The following is a 17151-nucleotide window of genomic DNA, read 5'->3' on the forward strand; positions in this document are numbered from 1 at the left end:
TTTAGTGTAACCTGATGAATTGTTTAATCCCTCACCAAAACTTTCTGAAATAAAAGTAAAGGAATAAAAAACTTTGTAAACTCACAAGAAAGAGGACAAAAGAGAAGAAATAGAAGATGAAAATGCTAACATTTTGGCAGGTGGAAAGCAGAGAGAAAATTTAAAAACTGAAATCTAAGTTCCAGAAGAGGGAGAGGCCAAAGAGAAATGAAGCCATTAGTCCTGCAGAATCCTGGAAGATTCTAGAAGTTACTGCAGTGGGTGAGAGTGAAGAATAAGGCTGAAGACAGGTGAAAAACCTGTGCCATGAATAATTAAATACCCAGGTTCCTCTCTTAGTCCGTGTATCCAAAAAAATAGTGTATTCTCAGAAAACTTTATACCAGAGAGCTCAGAGCAGGAACCATGGAAGGCCAGAGTGAGGCACCAAATGGAATATATGAATTTTAATTCAAAGACTACTTATTGAAATCTTCCCTTGCTCATCTCGAAGTAACCTGGGAGCTGGACTAACAGATTTCAGAAGAGTAATTGTATCATCTCAAAAGATACTGAGAGTGCCCAGAGAAACAACTTCAAATATCAACATTTGGAGATCTCTTAACTAAAAGGTCATATCACTGTGCAACAAAGTCTATCAGTCAAAAAGCCACTCTCACACACAAATAAACTTTTTAAACCAATTTTTAGAGTCTCCTTTTTAATATGAATTTAAGAATAGATTACCAATTGGGGAAACTACCAACATGAAAGAAAGACATATATCTAAACATAAAAGATAACCTAGAGGAAACAGGAGCAAACGTCAGAAAATTCTAATTAATATAATCAACAGAGACATGGTGTCAATGAAATCAGAGCTAGATCTTGTTTTAAATACAAGAAACATTTAGTGGGAAACAGCAAGCTCTGGGAAATAAATATATACAGCTAAATTAAATATTCCACCAAGAAAAATATTTTGAAATTCAGACTTTGAAACAATAAAGTTGAGGTTCAACAAATTTATTGAGCATATGCAGATATTTTCACATATATTATCTCATTTAATTAAGACAAAGAAGGGGCCTTTCCAAAAATCTCAGTTCAATTGAAAAAAATTTTGCCATTATATTCATAAATTTGTTTAAAAAATAATAAGCTTAGGAAATGTGGTGTTATTTCATCAATTTTCGCACCTCTCTATAATTTCTTTTTAATGTTTATTAAGGAACTCCTTTTAAATATTTTTCCTAAGAAAATATTCTCTAAGCCTATTTAAGATAAAAAATAAACAGAACACAGACCTTTGAATTATACAAAATTACACAGGCATGTATTATATATGCTCTTGAGAAAAGAGCTCTCATGTAAGACAGATTATGGTCCTTCCAGTGCTAATTTGCACATGGGATGGACATCACACATACAAAAAATTAATGTGGCCCCAATGTCCCTGAGTATACAGAAGAGGTGCTGTGAGTTGGCTGCTGTACTTACACTTTTTATCACTTCTGAATTGCATTTTAATAGTACATTTTTCTTTTGTGTCTGAACAAAATTTGCTTTCTCAAGGGACTGGATGGCTGGGAAGACAAGGCTGAAAGACTAGGTATTTCCCTGCACATGAATTAATATTAATTTCATTGAGCCATAATGTTTCATTAAGGTAACATGTAATGCATATTCTTAAGTGCACACATGTATGTGTATATATGTATATACATTGAAAAATATTTAGATGTTTTATAAATAATATTTTAAAATTTGTCTTCAAATTCAGAAGAAATTATTTAATTCTCAAATAGAATTTGCTCTATAAAAGTATAAACAGCTATGAAAACCCTAGAAATCAATTGAGTTTACAATCAAAAGTTTAGATAATGGTCAATTTTACTTATAAAATGGTATCTTTACCAGTTTTAAATATATATTCAGATGTGCTTTATGCTTGCAGTGTGTACTTTTCAATTAACTGAACATCACATTAAAGAAGAAGATGATATGGGTTTGCCTGTTAATTTTTAAAATCTCATCAGAGATACAGATCTGGCAGAAATTCTTAAATTCAATGTGGAGATACAGTGATATATACAAACAAGTCAGTACTTGAATGTCTGAAGAGTTAGAAAAGAATTGGTAGGGGTCTCAGGAAGCAAAAAATAAAATTAACCAATTAGCTTCAGGGAAAATAAGTCCACTGCAAATATAAAGTCTTTATTCTTTGAGTATTAATATACTTAATATTATTTTCCAAATAAGAAGACTAACAAATTACACTTATCTTTGTTTTCTTTATTAACTTTCATCCCTCCCTCCTTTTGTTTATAGTTCTACTACTGTCACTCATAATTCTAGGTTTTCCTCCAACTTATTTATTTCACTGCCAGATAATTCAAATCTCCAATTATGGAACCCTATTACCTATTGATTCAAACCTATATTCTTCAGCCCAGCAGCCAGGCTTCTTAGAATGCACATGGTCTGTTCAATCTCCTACCACTCCTTACCTGATGTCTTTTGATGCCATTCTCCTTCCTCCCTCCCTCCCTCCTTCCCTTCCTTCATTCTTTCTCTGTTTCCTTCATTCCTGTCTTTCTATCCCAGCTCTGCCTTTGTCCATCTTCCTCTTCCTGAAATACTGATCCAAGTACTACTTATCTTTCAAAATCTGGCTTAACACCCAGCTTCCTAATCGTCCTGCTCCAACCCACACTGATTTCTCTACTGTCTTAATATTTATTCATTAAACAAACATTAAATGAAATGCTTTTATATACTAAACACTTTGAAAAACACTGGGATTTAATGCTGGAAGATGCAGTATACCTAAAAGGAATTCACCTTATAACAGGGGGTGGAGAATGAGACAACACAGTAGAATGTGTTGGTTTTGTGATAAATACATGCACAAGAGGCAAGTAGGACACAGAGGAAGGTTTATTTATATATGCATATGTGCTTGTAACATGCACATATATATGCATATGGGGCTGGTTATTGGCAGGGAGTTGGGGGACGGGGCATGGAAAAGCTGTCTTCCCAGACCATGTGTGTCAGAGCTGCATACTAAGACATGTAGAGTTAGTCAAGTCAAGAAGATGGTGAAGACTATTTTAGACAGAAGAAACAACATATACAAAGATATGGAGGTGAGTTAGAGCACAAAAAGGGATGCTGAAGAAACAGAAAGGGGTTCAACATAACTAGAAAATTGAGTTCTTTATGAAGGAAGCAAAGGAGATCGTGAACAGCTTTATAGTGAAGATGAGATAGCCCATGGAAACTATGCATAGAAATATATTACCGATCTTCATAAATTGCTAAATATTTTTCTCCATATATATTATATATTGATTGCCCAATAGGATAGTTATCCAAGCCACAATGAATTCTGACTATTTTAGACAGAAGAAACAACATATACAAAGATATGGAGGTGAGTTAGAGCACAAAAAGGGATGCTTTTCAAAATCATTTCAAACTGGACATGGAGATAACGATTCATAGATACCGAGATACATAGCTATGGAACAAGTCTCAAATACCTGTCCTTTTTATCTCTGAACTGGACTATGGCAGCAGTACCCTAACTGCTGTGACTCCCATTTCTTTACAATGGACATAGCTAGTAGAGTGATATTTCTAAGATAACTGACCCTTTCACTCCAGTGATTGAAACTCAGCGATGGTTTTACACCGTGTTTTATATGGTAAAGTCCAAACACTTTATCATGGGACACATGGCCCTTTATACTCTTGGGTCCACCTATACTTTCCCTCTCATCTCTGCCATTTTGCATGAGGTACCAAAGCTCTGAACTAAACTTCACTAGATACCTCAGAAGGCAAACTGAAACCCACATGAGCTATGCACTCATTGACAGAGAGATGGCTTTGTCCAGTCAACATCCTTGGTGTCACCCTCCTTGCTTTGCCTGGCAAACTTCTGTTCAGCCTTCAAGTCTCTTCTGACCGCCAACACAATTTTGAACTCTAAATTGAAACAGGGAAGTCTGGGATGTATAAATGCCATACCAATATAAGAATATGAGTATGGCAGAGAATGACCATCTTTCTTTTACAAAGGAAGTTCCACAGGCCTCGTAAATTGACCAAAAGTTAATTGGCAAAACTTTACTTAGAATATGGTAGCCATTGTATTAGGAAGAATTATTAGAAAATGATAAAAATCTAACTAAAAAGGCTAACAGTGTGTTTTTATGATTGTCTGATTGCATATACCCAAAGTGTGCATAATATTTTCACAAAATCAGTAAAAGTATTCCAAGTTATCACCATTATGTCAATGTTATAAGTCTTAAAATTCTTCAGACTTAGATGTCTATGAGAACAGAATTCTAGGATTCTGTGGTCAGTTATTTAAAAAGCCATCTTTTTCAAGGAAACAATGGACAAAAAGAGAGCACAGTTCTCACTGTAGAGCCAAAGTAATAAAGGGCTATTTTGTAGACAAATTCTAGAAATTCTTAATTACACACAGGCTTATTATCTGTATCCCCAGTGTTATAAAGTACCAGAACTTCATTAGAAAAATTAAGCTGGAAAAATGAAGGCAGTACTTTGTAAATTTCCACTGGAAATTAGCTGGGAGAGACAGAGGAATACTGGATCAAAAGAGGGTAATCACGCTTAACTGTGCCCTAGAGCACCCGCATGTATAATACGATTTGCACAGCAACTACCTCTCCTATTACTGCTTGTTTGGAGTATTCTGTGTTAATGGGGTTAGCTAATTTAGTATTTTAACTTAAAAAGGCTCTGCTGATTAATAAATGTTGCACACTGTGCTAGTAATTAAAATAAATGGAAGAGTTACAAATAAAAGTTGAATTGTTAAGAAAACATTATCTGAAAATGTATGATAATCCCTACTTATCATAATACAATAACGGTTCAGAAAATATGCAAATTGTAAAGGTCTAAAGTGTTGCAAAATCACACAAGTCCAAAAAGTTTTGAGATGTGTTCAATTTCCTTATCACTGTTCTTAGTGATAAATAATATAACCAGATCTCATCTACATATACCACGGTTTTTAAATGTCCTTTTAAAAAACAGTTTAGTTCAACTACTGTTCACCTACTCTTAATAATGAAGGTGACAAAATATGCCACCCCAAAATAGGCCACTTTGGCCAAGGATTATTTTGAGCTAAAGGCAGAAGAAAAGAAGAAGAAAAGTAGAAGGTAGAAGAAAAGCGATCTTAGTTCCCCTTTTTTTCCCCTAAAATCAGGAGATAACACTCCCATATGAAAGATGCCTTTCCTATACCAGGAAGAAAGAAACATTCCTATCACCAGAGATGGGAAGTCACAGCACAGAGAATTCTGTACCAACAGACCTTGCTAAATAACTTTTATCTTCCTTTGGACTCTGCATATATTTTTGTTATTTTCCACAATTGTTTCTCTTTGCTCAACCCAATATATAAGCACTTAGGGTTTGCCACTTGTTTCGGTTTTCATTTCTTTATGAGGACTATTGTGTGTTGCAAAACTTATATTAAATAAATCTGTGTGCTTTTAATCTGTCTTATGCCAATTTAATTCTCAGTCCCTGCTGAAGTCCCTAAGTGGGGAGAAGTAAAGTTTTGCCTCTTCTACTAAAACTATTAGAAAATTAATACCTTTTATTTTTCAAAAAGATGTAGGGATGGCTATACTAAAGATGGCTGTACTCAGGTTCTTATGAAAGGCTGTACAAGTTTCAAATATAATATCTTTACAATATGATTAAATTATGAACTTAATTTCATAGGAAAGTTCAAGCCCTGGTTGTATTTTTTTTTAATACTCTAAATGTCCACACCCCAAACCTGCAGAAGAATTTTGAATCCTTAGGGATCTAAGGATATCCCTCAACTTTAGCTCAGGTTTATAATTAATCTAAACACCAAAGTCTGATCTAGCAAGCCAGCTCCTTGATTTGAAGGACACTTGGATTAGTTTTCTATTTCTACTGAAACAAGTCATCACAGACTTAGTGGCTTCAGGAATATGAATTTATTATCTTAGAGTTCTGAAGGTCAGAAGTCTGAAATGGGTCTCACTAGGCTAAAATCAAGGCACTGGGAGGGCTGCATCCCTTCTGGAGGCTCTAGGGGAGAATCCATTTCTTTACCTTTACCTTTCCCAGCTTCTAGAGACTGCCAGCATTTCTTGGTTGTGGCCTTGCCTCCATCTTCAAAACTAGCAAAGATGAGTTTTCCTTCTCACATTGCATCACTCTGACCTTTTATGTAGTCAAATCTCTTTCTGCATCCCTCTTCCACTTTTAAGGACCCTTGTGATTACATTGGGCCCATCCGGAATCCAGGATAATCTCCCCATCTTTAAATCCTTAATCACATCTGCAAAGTTCTCTTTATCATACAAGGTGACATATGCACAGGTTCCTGGGATTAGGATGTGGCTTCTCTGCGGGGCTATTCTTCTGCCTACCAGAGCAGAGATTAGCACCGACTTCCACTGCAATGTCTTAAACCACTCCATTTTGGGTACAGTTACAGTCTGCATAATTACAGTGTCCTGTATTAAGCCAGGATGTTTACAATTAATAGATGGTATTAACATATAGGACCTTAGCCCCCCTCATAAGACTTTGGTGAAGCCAATATCAGCCTATATCACTGGATTTATGATCACTCCACTACACCTCTGCCATCTTAGTGGGTAAATTAAACATTTGCTCTGATAGCTCTGGCGCCATGGCCTTCTGTTTCTTCCACCTCTTAATAATACTGACTTCTTTCCCCACTTCATCTAGGCAACTTGCATGGTCCCATTTTACATCTGAGAATAATTCTTAATATGCTCTCTGAAAAACCCTAAAACAAATATGTGTTGCTCTTTCCATTTTTTAAAATGTAAAGAAACAGTCCTTTGTTACTTTTTTAAGTGGATTTGAGCAGACTGAGTAAACCAAGGGAGGTAGGAAACTCCTTAATGGAAGCAGAAGAGGGCATGGATATAAAGTGAAATGATAACAGCCCAGGAGCTCTAGACACAGAGTTTCTTAGGGAACGTGGCAGCCTATTAGCTGGAGAAATAAGCCTGGATCAGATCCTGAAGGGCCTTGAGTCTTACAATAAAGAATTAAGATTTATCCTGTAGTTGATAAAAAGCCATGAAAAAGCATTTGGGCTGAATAACTGTTTGCTGAAATTTCTCTAGTGTGGTCATGGTAAATGCACTGAATGGGCAGACTGGATGGGATTTACAGCAACTCAAAGAAGAAATTATAAGTCCTAAACTAAATCAATAGTAGAAAGGGAAGGGGGTGGCTGAATTTGAGAGATACATGAAAGGTAGAATAGACAGGATTTGGGGACCAATAGAATTCCGGAGAAGGATAACAGGGTAATTCACAAGTCCCTACTTGGGCAGACAGTTGGTGCTGCAATTCACACTCAAGACAAGAAGAAGCAGGCCAAAGTAGGGTCTACTGAGTTTGGGTCATCTGGCGGAGATGCAAACAAAGATGGCAGTTGAAAATATAAATCGGGAACGTAGGAGAAAGATCTTAGAGACTTAGAGTGGAAATCATTGTCACAGAGTTGAAGTCTCTCAAACAGAAGCAATCACTCAGAGAGATTACGTATAGAAAGGAGAAGGAAGTAAAGAAAAAGTTGAATATTGAATCTCGCCCTCACCTTAGTTCTATCCCGTTACCTCTCACCAAAAGTACTGCAATATTCTCCTAATGCGTTTCCTTCCCTCCAGCATATTTCTTCTATAATACAATCAACAAACTCATATCCTGCTTCTAACATCCTCTTACTCAGAAGCCTTAAATAGTTCTCCATTATCTACAGATGAACCCTCAAATCCTTGGCCTTGAAGCCTCCTACCACTTTTCTTTCTACTGCCTCTCACATAAAAATGAGTTTCTGTCAAATTGGTCTTCTCATTTTTCTACCATCATTTTTCCCCACACCATCAACCTAGTTTTTATCTACTTTCTCTTCTTTTCTCTGTCAAAATCTTAAACATCTCTTTCCACAGAACTCAATTCAGTTCCTTTTCTGTGAAGAACACCTTCCTAGGTCATCAGAGAACAGAGGAAACTCTACATTAAAAAAATTTTTTTTCATGGCACTTACTGTCTTTAACACACGCTTGACTATTTTCAAGTGCTTATCTGCAAATGATACTTATTCTGAATTTCATTAGGTTTTTTGGTTCAGCTTAAAGCTAGAAGCACAGAAGTTTCATGAGGCCAGAGACTTGTCTATTGTATTCAGTGCTATATTCTGAGAGCGTAGAACTCTTCCTGACATGCAAACATTTGTTGAATCAATAAATACTCCTTTATATTTCATATAATATCTAGCCGAGAGCTTGTCACATAAAGGTTACTGGACAATTATTTACTAATTGCTTATTTAATTTCTTGGCTTCGTAAAGATAGACATGTGAATAATGAAAATAATTTTCTTCGAGAAGGCATGAGAAAATAGAGTTTCTTTAGGAATAAGAACAGTTTTTAAATGATTTCCAAAAACCCCTCCATACTCTATACGTAAAATGTTACTGTCCCACTTCCTATACTTGTTTTAAAGAATATATTAAAGAATGTGACCTTATTTGGAAATACAGTCGTTGTGGGTATTGTAAGATGCAGTCATATTGGAGTAGGCTGGGGCCTTAATCTGGTATGACTGGTGTCCTTATAAAAAGGGGAAATTTGGACAGACACACACATAGGAAGAGTATCTCCGTGAAGATGAAGGCAGAGATAGGGGTGATGCTTCTACAAGCCAAGGACCACCAAAGATTCAGCCATCATCAAAAGCTAAGGGAGAGACTGGAACAGAAGAAATCACCCCTGCTGAGGCCTTGATCCAGAACTTTAGTCTCCAGAACCATAAGACAGTAAATTTCTGTTGTTTAAGCCATCTAGTTTATAGTACTTTGTTACGGCAGCCCTAGCAAACTAACACATGCAGAAAATCTGTCTTTCAGAACCTTAATAAAAATCTTCTATGAGTGGCCTATGAGAGCTCTGCCCGTGGTCCTCCTTAACTTTTGGTTCCCAGGGCTAGTAGATAAAATCCAGCCCATCTGTGGAATCTGTGGTTTCCTACCCACAGTTTGATGTTTTAGATGCAGAATTATGCTTGTAGCAGATACTAAACATGATGATAATTATCTTCTATTAAAACTCTGCTATGTTCTTGGTACTTTATACTCATTATCTCATTCAATCCTCATTACAACCTTTAAGATAACGCTTCTCTCCCCATTTTAAAGACAGGGAAACAGAGGCTCAGGCTGGCTAAGTTACTTACCCAAGATTATACTGCTGTTGTGTAATGCACTCAAGATTTGAGCTCGCACAGATCTAGTTCCAAAGCCCAACCTTCTACTACGACCACAGTGCAATTTTCATAAAGGTATGGAAACAAAATAGCTAAATGTGTCATATCCTCAGATATAAGGCCACGCTTTGAATCCTTAAGGTTAGAAATAAAAAGCTCTACCTTCCTGGCTTTAGATAGAGGGTTCCTAGTTAAGGCCCTTGGATGGCAAAGGCACTGACCTCAATTCGTTACAGATGAAACTGGTAATGTGGCCAGTAACAATCCTTCTCATTTACAAACCATGCATCTCTGTGATAAAAGTAGACTTTTGGCCTAATTTCTATCACAAAATTATTATCTGAAAGATATAAAACCTAAATTTCTAACATTTCTTTTGCCCCACAAGATACATTTATGTTATCCAGTATATGGAAACCAAAATGGATTCAGAAGAAGCTACAAAATAATAGTTTCAGTTCTCTGAAAAAGTGGATTATCCATAGGCTGGCTGTTAAAACCCATTGCTTAGCCTCTTCACTAAAAACATGATAGCTTCAAATCTATAAGTAATTTCTTTAGCATTCCCAACTTGGTTTGCTCCTGATTGGTTGGTTATCCTAAAAGCGCTTTTCAATCTGAAAGTTTCAAGGTGAAGCTTTCAATCTGAACGTTTCAATGTGAAACTTCAAGGTGAAGTTTCAAGGTGAAGCAATACTGTAGAGGTTGAAGATATTTACAAGTGTTCAACAGAAAGTAAAAGTTGAGCACCTTTCTTTGGGGCTAACGTTGATATCTGCTCTTTCTAGGTTTATCAAGGAAAATACTAAGAAAGGATACTTCAGTATCTTTTATACACAGTGATTTCTGTAGAAATATCAATGTGGTCAATTATTTGAGAAGTTAATTTTGTTATTTCATAAACCTTGGCATCACTGAAAATAGAAAAATAATCCTGAATAATATAACTCTTTTGATATTCATCACTAAATTGCACATTTTGCTTGACTAAGTCGAGCAGCACTAATCTTCTATAATCTCTTTATTAAAAGAAATCTACCTCCCCAAAATAATTGGAAAAAAATGTTTCTTATTTTCTTATTCATTATGTGTTGGGTAACTCATCCAATTATTGAAAGAATATGCTGAACACTCTATAGCTAATATCTCACTTCAAGTAATTGCTATAAAATGAAAAACTTTATGAAAGTTACTTGAGATACTTGCCAATTTTATCTTTCATATGAGTTTGTTCAAAAATTTTTATTTTTCAGGAGTCTCTTCAGAAATGTATGATTAAAATAAAGCATATTATATATCCCTTCTGACTGATAAAACTATCCAAAATCCACCATGCTGGATAAGAGGTAATTCTAGTTTCTTTATATAACAAAACATACTTTGTAATGTATTTTGGAATTATTATAACATATGTAATATGATGATTAGTGCATAGTATATATTATATAAATAAGTAACTGTGGTTTATATGTTGTAGTTGACATATAATTATTTATAATACATAATATTATATTAAATTATAATAATTATAATTTAGATTAGAATAATATAATTGCCTTTTTATTGTTTAGTATATATAATAGTAAATAATTATTATGATATATTACAAAGATAATTACAAGATATCTTATAGAATAATAATAATAATTTTTAAAAGGTTTTCTAGATTTTAAATGGTCTGTTTATAAATTACATAAAACTATTGATGACAAATGCCTGAAGAGAGAGGAAGTGCCTTGGAGAAAGATGTATGAATTGAGACCCAAATCAGTGATGCTAATATAATAATTTAAAATTGCATATGCTCTTAGATTGCCCTTTATCTTTCTCAATCATCTTCCTCAGTGGTGAAGAAACTAAACTCTTTCATTGTACCTGATTTATTAAAACTACAATGCCATATCAATGTATCCAAATAAAATTTAGTTCACGTTAAGAAAAATGTTTTTGTTCTGTTGGATCTTATTATAGAAGCATCAGAAATATGAATACTTTCACTGGATAATTAAGGAAATTATCTTCACAGATGCATGGATAGTGGTCACTTATCCTCATGAAATGCCATTCATTCTTTCCTTTTTCCCTTTGAGTAACATGTATGTATGTGTGTGTGTGTGTGTGTGTGTGTGTGTGTGTGTGTAAAATCAATATCATCACCAATATCGACCTTATCTAAAACACTTGCATATTGAAAAATGGTTGCTTCTGAATAGGTCAGGGGTGGTTCTTCCTTTTCTCACAAATAAAAGATTCTCTACAGTACTAGGAAATAGAAAATATTAAAAATACTTCAGGCACCAAACATGATAAAGCTACTTTTTTTAAACTAAGAACTCACATATTGTCATTCACATTTTGCGTCCATTCCTGTCTCTGGAGCTGTGCTCTGGCCTCATTTATCCCATCCATCGGTTCGGCCACTCGCAGCGTCGGTTCCAGAGGCTTGTAGCGCTGTTCCCACACTTCAGAGACATTGCGGAAGGGTCCCTGACAAGAAAGGGTGAGGTAGATAGTTTGTGATTTATGACCAAGGCTACTGAATATCTACAAAGAAAACAAGTAGTATTTACTAAGTTATTTTTAAAGAACAACTTATTCTTCTCTGAATTAGAAAACACATGAAGTAAGAGCATCACATCTTCAAGAAACGTTCACACAAGTGCAAGTGCTTATATTAAAAATGTTTTAAATTAGGCAGAATTTTCCCCACTTACATCGAAAGAGTTTTCATGCTAGAACTAGTTAACTTGTAGTTATAAGAGTTGCTTTGTTTTCTAATTTTAAAAAGCACGTTTCTTATAATTTAAAAAGAATTTGCTCCCATTTTGAGTAAGGAAAAATATTAGAAAAGACCCTGGGCATGGTTTTCAAATAGATAGAAATCAGACAGCAAGTTTTTTTTTTTCATTAAACTAAAGCTTTTAGGTGAATGCCAAATCTTGCATTTAACTGGTGGACTCCTCCAAAATATAGAAGGGCCATATTTTAAATTATTTTAAGTGTTTTTTTTAAATTCTAAATTTATTGCTTAATACCTCTGATACAATAGAGACCATTTAATGACACAAATATATAGCAAAGTCCATAAGTTGCAATGGTGTGAAGGGGTTTACAACATATTCCACCTTTAAATTAGTAGTTACTTATAGTAGTTACTAGAACCCACTGGTTATCTAGTTAGTATCATGTGAAACACAATACAAGTTGAAGGTGGCTCGAGATTTTGCTGTGCCATCAATTACATTTTGTTTTCGCCACCTTTGTTGTGCAGGAGAGAAGTGATATAAAATAGACAAAGATTTCTAATCATATCCCTTGTCCTTAAAGATCTCTTCTTTAAATAGGTTATCACTAACAAGACGCAGCTGGAGTTACTGCAAGCACTGAGTGAAGACTGGGGGGCTAATAAAAAGAAATGATTCACGCCTCATTTATGTTCACTTATGTTTTACATTAATAGAAACCAATAATAGGAACCAGTTACCATAAAAGTCATGGACCGTAAATAACACAAATGGCAAATAAGTATCATCTAGTACTTTTCACAGCTGGACAGGAGGATTGCTATATTTGAAAGTAGTTAATGGATTTTTATTGGAACTTTACTTTTTAAAGATACAGTAACATGATTCCAAGTTCAGGATTAAGAAATCAAAAGAGGATATTTTCTACAGATTTTTAATCTTTCACTTTGACAGATTTTGTGGTTTGAAAAATAATATTTGGTTGTGTTATTAGGGGCAAATTACTTCTCTAGACCTCTTCTCCTCGTATGTAAGATGGAATAATAACTATCTCACAAAATTGCCCTTAAGATACATAAGACAATATAAGTAACACCCTTAGCATTATACTTAGAACCTAGTAAATATGCAAAAATTGTACTCCTAGCTTTATTATTATCTTACTACTCTTACTTTTAGTTTCTAGAGGAGTTTGAAAAAGATTTTGAACAATAGTAGCATCAAGTATATAAACAAAAGACCAAGGCTATGACTTTGAAGGGACCTGCATTCACAAGGAATAAAGTCTTCTTGGTGGCCAATCTCTGCCGTCTGACCTTTGTTGATGTATCAATATAACACACCCCCATTTGAGGCTTACTCCACTACTTGTTCTGGAACTTGCTATTTCCAACAAGATTAGGAAATGAAAGAGGAAGCCCTACTTAAGCAGCAAAATTTAGAATAAATTAGACCCACTCTTCTTTTTTCATTAACTATAATCTTCATGACCATAATCCTCCTTAAGAATTTCCATTTTTCTATGTGTTTCAGTGCCTGATCCATAAATTTATATCTTAGACAATTAATGTCTTGCCTTTGAGCTTAATAGACCACCTTCCTAGTCAGCAAACTTGGCCTCTACTGTCAAGGTTCTCTTATGCCAAAGCTTCTGCTGACTTCTATTTCTGTTGGTAGACTCTTTTAGATCTCAAGTGATCACTTATACCAATCATACCTGGAATGAGACAGCATCCCAAATTTCAGACAAAGCTTCAAACTTCAGCTCTGCTCATTGCACTCATTTCCAAATACTAATTCCTAGAATGTGTAGACCATTCAGCATTCAACCTGAACCTACGAGACTTCGTGGGCCCTTAGCTATAGTTCTCCAATATTTGACTTTCTTTGCCTTCAATCAAGTCCAATTATGAGTCAAATATATTTATATTCTTTTTTTTTTTTTTTTTTTTGCGGTACGCGGGCCTCTCACTGTTGTGGCCTCTCCCATTGTGGAGCACAGGTTCCGGACACGCAGGCCCAGCGGCCATGGCTCACGGGCCCAGTCGCTCTGTGGCATGTGGGATCTTCCCAGACCGGGGCACGAACCCGCATCCCCTGCACCGGCAGGCGGACTCTCAACCACTGCGCCACCAGGGAAGCCCCTATTCTTCTATATTTTTAATAACCCACATTATAGTCATGTTGTATTTATAAACTTTTCTCAAAGCTTAAATAATAGTGAAAAAATTTTTTAACTTGCTATTATTGTCTCACACATTTAAGAAATTCACCTGACAAGTGCAGATAGACTGTCAGAGTAGAAATAGTATCATTGGACTGTAGTATATATAATCTCAAATGTCCCCAGTGATGTGGGTACCTTTTTATTATAGATAAGTACAGGAAATGGGGTTCAGTCAAAGAAAACCACATTAAGAATCCCATTCTGTGAAAACAGGAAAGAAGAAAAATAAAAAGCAGGGAAGGAAGGGAGAAAGGAAGAAGTCAAAGATGATAAGAGAGAAGGTGGGAAGAGAAAATGGGAAAGAAGGAAAAATAAGAGAAAGAAGGAAACAAAGGGTGAGAGGATATGATGGGGGTGGGGGAGGAGGACCAGGGGTTAATAGGAAGGAGATGGGGAAAGAAGGAAAGGGAAAGGAAACAATTAGCAGGGATAATTATTTTGTGCTATGTTAGATAAATGTACCTTATGAGTAGGCATGTGGGTATGTGTACCTGTATATGTATATGTGTATGTATATACACATATATAAAATCTTCCATACAGATGTGTATTCCACATACATATGAATGTATACCTTTATATAAATGTATATGTATTTTCCCTGTGTCTTTATATTTACACCATTGTGGGTATAATAAGAAATGTATTTGGTCTTTGTCCCTGGTTCCTGGCACAGAGCTCCTAAAACCTTTGCAGTTTCCTGATGATAGGAGTATCTTTTGTTACTCATAACAAGAATACACCTGAGTTTAAGCTAATAAGGTGACTTAGGCTGGAGTCCCTAGATAGCCTCTGGGTGAGACTGGTCACCAGAAAGACCAAGTGATTAGAAGCTTGGCACTTCCCTCCTCCAGGGAGGGGAGCGCTATAGAGACTGAGGGAGGAGAGACAGAGACAGGAAAACAACCAACCATGTGAGTGACCCTGGAGGAGGATCTCCCTACTCTCCTCTCCTTCCTCCACAGCTGAGCTTTTATATGAAATCACGGTCCTGGCTGACACCTTGACTGCAACTTCATGAGAGATCTGGAGTCAGAGGCACTCACCTAAGCTGTACCCACAATGCTGACCCACAGAAACTGTGAGAAAAGAAACGTGTGTTGGTTTAAGCCATCAGGCTTTATACATAAATATAATATAATTTATTATACAGCAGTAGATACACAGGGGCAAGCCTGTGTAAGAAGCTAACAAGCAGCAGTTCTGGAGGTGACAGAATGCTCTCTGGGGGTGACAGAAGTGTTGCTCTCTGGAACTTTTAGGACGGTGACAATCATCACAACCCATCCCACTCCACCCTTTAGCCCTAGGAAGTCATTTGCCAATCCTGCTATATTCTAACCCACAGGGAAGATTTTGTCTTTGCTTGACTTTTGCATTGTTTTGGGCCCTCTCTAATTCTCCAACTTATACTTTTTTTTTTTTTTTTTTTAGTTATGCGGGCCTCTCACTGCTGTGGCCTCTCCCGTTGCGGAGCACAGGCTCTGGACGCACAGGCTCAGCGGCCATGGCTCACGGGCCCAGCCGCTCCGCGGCATGTGGGATCTTCCCGGACCGGGGCACGAACCCGTGTCCCCTGAATCGGCAGGCGGATTCTCGACCACTGCGCCACCAGGGAAGCCCCAACTTATAGTTTTTAAATGATTCCAATGCAAATTATGTTTACAATTGTATAGAATCATATGAACCATCAGATGAGAGGCTAAATTAAATTTGATAATACATAGGATTTTTCTAGCAACAACAGTTTATAACAAGTACAGTTATTACAGTACTGTTACATAAAAAGGCTACATCCTAGCCAAAAATCCTACATGTTAATTTCACACCCAGAACAGTAAAATTCAATACCAAGGAAATATTTATTTCTTTGATAGATATTTTAAATGTACTTCATATTTATTATTTAAAATTAGATCCTGGGGAATTCCCTGGCAGTCCAGTGGTTAGGACTCGGCACTGTCACTGCCATGGACCAGATTCAATCCCTGGTCAGGGAACTAAGATCCCACAAGCTGCACAGCACAGCCAAAAAAAAAAAAAAAAAGGATTCTGTAAAAAAATAATTTTCTTTTCTTTTCACAAAGACAAAACAACTTTTAAAAAAAAAACAGAAAGAATACGATCACTGACACAATTCTCATGTATGCATACATATAGCTGATTCACTTCATTGTACAGCAGAAACTAACACAACATTGTAAAGCAACTATACTCCAATAAAAAAGAAAAAAGTGAATAATAAAAGTACGAAGACAGAAAAGTTAAACTGAAAAAAAAAAAAGACTAATGAGTACCTGACATCGTTTCCTCTCAATGGGTGGCAGAATTCTGGACCGAGGAAAGGACCGGGAACTTGTGCAAGCCAGCCAGCTGCTAAGGCTGTCGGAGTGCTTCGGCTTCACTTTAGGTCTTCGGTGTGTTAAAGGCTTTGCCTGCTGTAACCGCAACTCCCATGGATCAGGATCTTTTCTGAAAGGTGAGTTGTATATACCTGGAATCTAAAGAAGAGCAACATCATTTTGATTTTTATCCTTCATTTTCACATAGAATAAAGGGGAGATAAAGTTGTACCATACAAATTTTCATATGTTTAAGGACTATGTTAAACTACAACTCTAGTTCTTAACTAGAGGTGGACTTTAGATTAGGCTAAGGACATTACAAAATACATTGTCTCCAGACCAACAATTTCAGAATGATTCATGGTTGAAGACTACACATGTTAAAAACAACTAATAGAAACTATAGTTTCTATCTGCTGCACATGGCATATTTGATATAATTGTATTTGAGAAAAAAATAACAGGACCTTAAGGCATTCATTTTGTATTCTAACCATTAACTACGTATATGTA

The 17151-nt window shown here is 35.9% G+C and overlaps 1 protein-coding gene across 1 annotated transcript in view; it reads right to left on the minus strand.

Annotated features, from left to right (window-relative positions):
- SPATA17 (spermatogenesis associated 17) overlaps positions 1-17151 on the minus strand; it is a gene marked incomplete at both ends in the record, with an annotated part of 181017 nt that overhangs the window by 53449 nt on the left and 110417 nt on the right. Inside the window, 2 exons of the mRNA XM_079698193.1 lie at positions 11661-11809; positions 16591-16794. Of these exons, the coding sequence (XP_079554319.1) occupies positions 11661-11809; positions 16591-16794 (353 nt within the window). The remainder of the gene's footprint in view (positions 1-11660; positions 11810-16590; positions 16795-17151) is intronic.

The sequence above is a fragment of the Hyperoodon ampullatus genome (genome assembly GCF_949752795.1).
Source record: "Hyperoodon ampullatus genome assembly, chromosome: 2".
In the NCBI taxonomy this organism is placed as follows: domain Eukaryota; kingdom Metazoa; phylum Chordata; class Mammalia; order Artiodactyla; family Ziphiidae; genus Hyperoodon; species Hyperoodon ampullatus.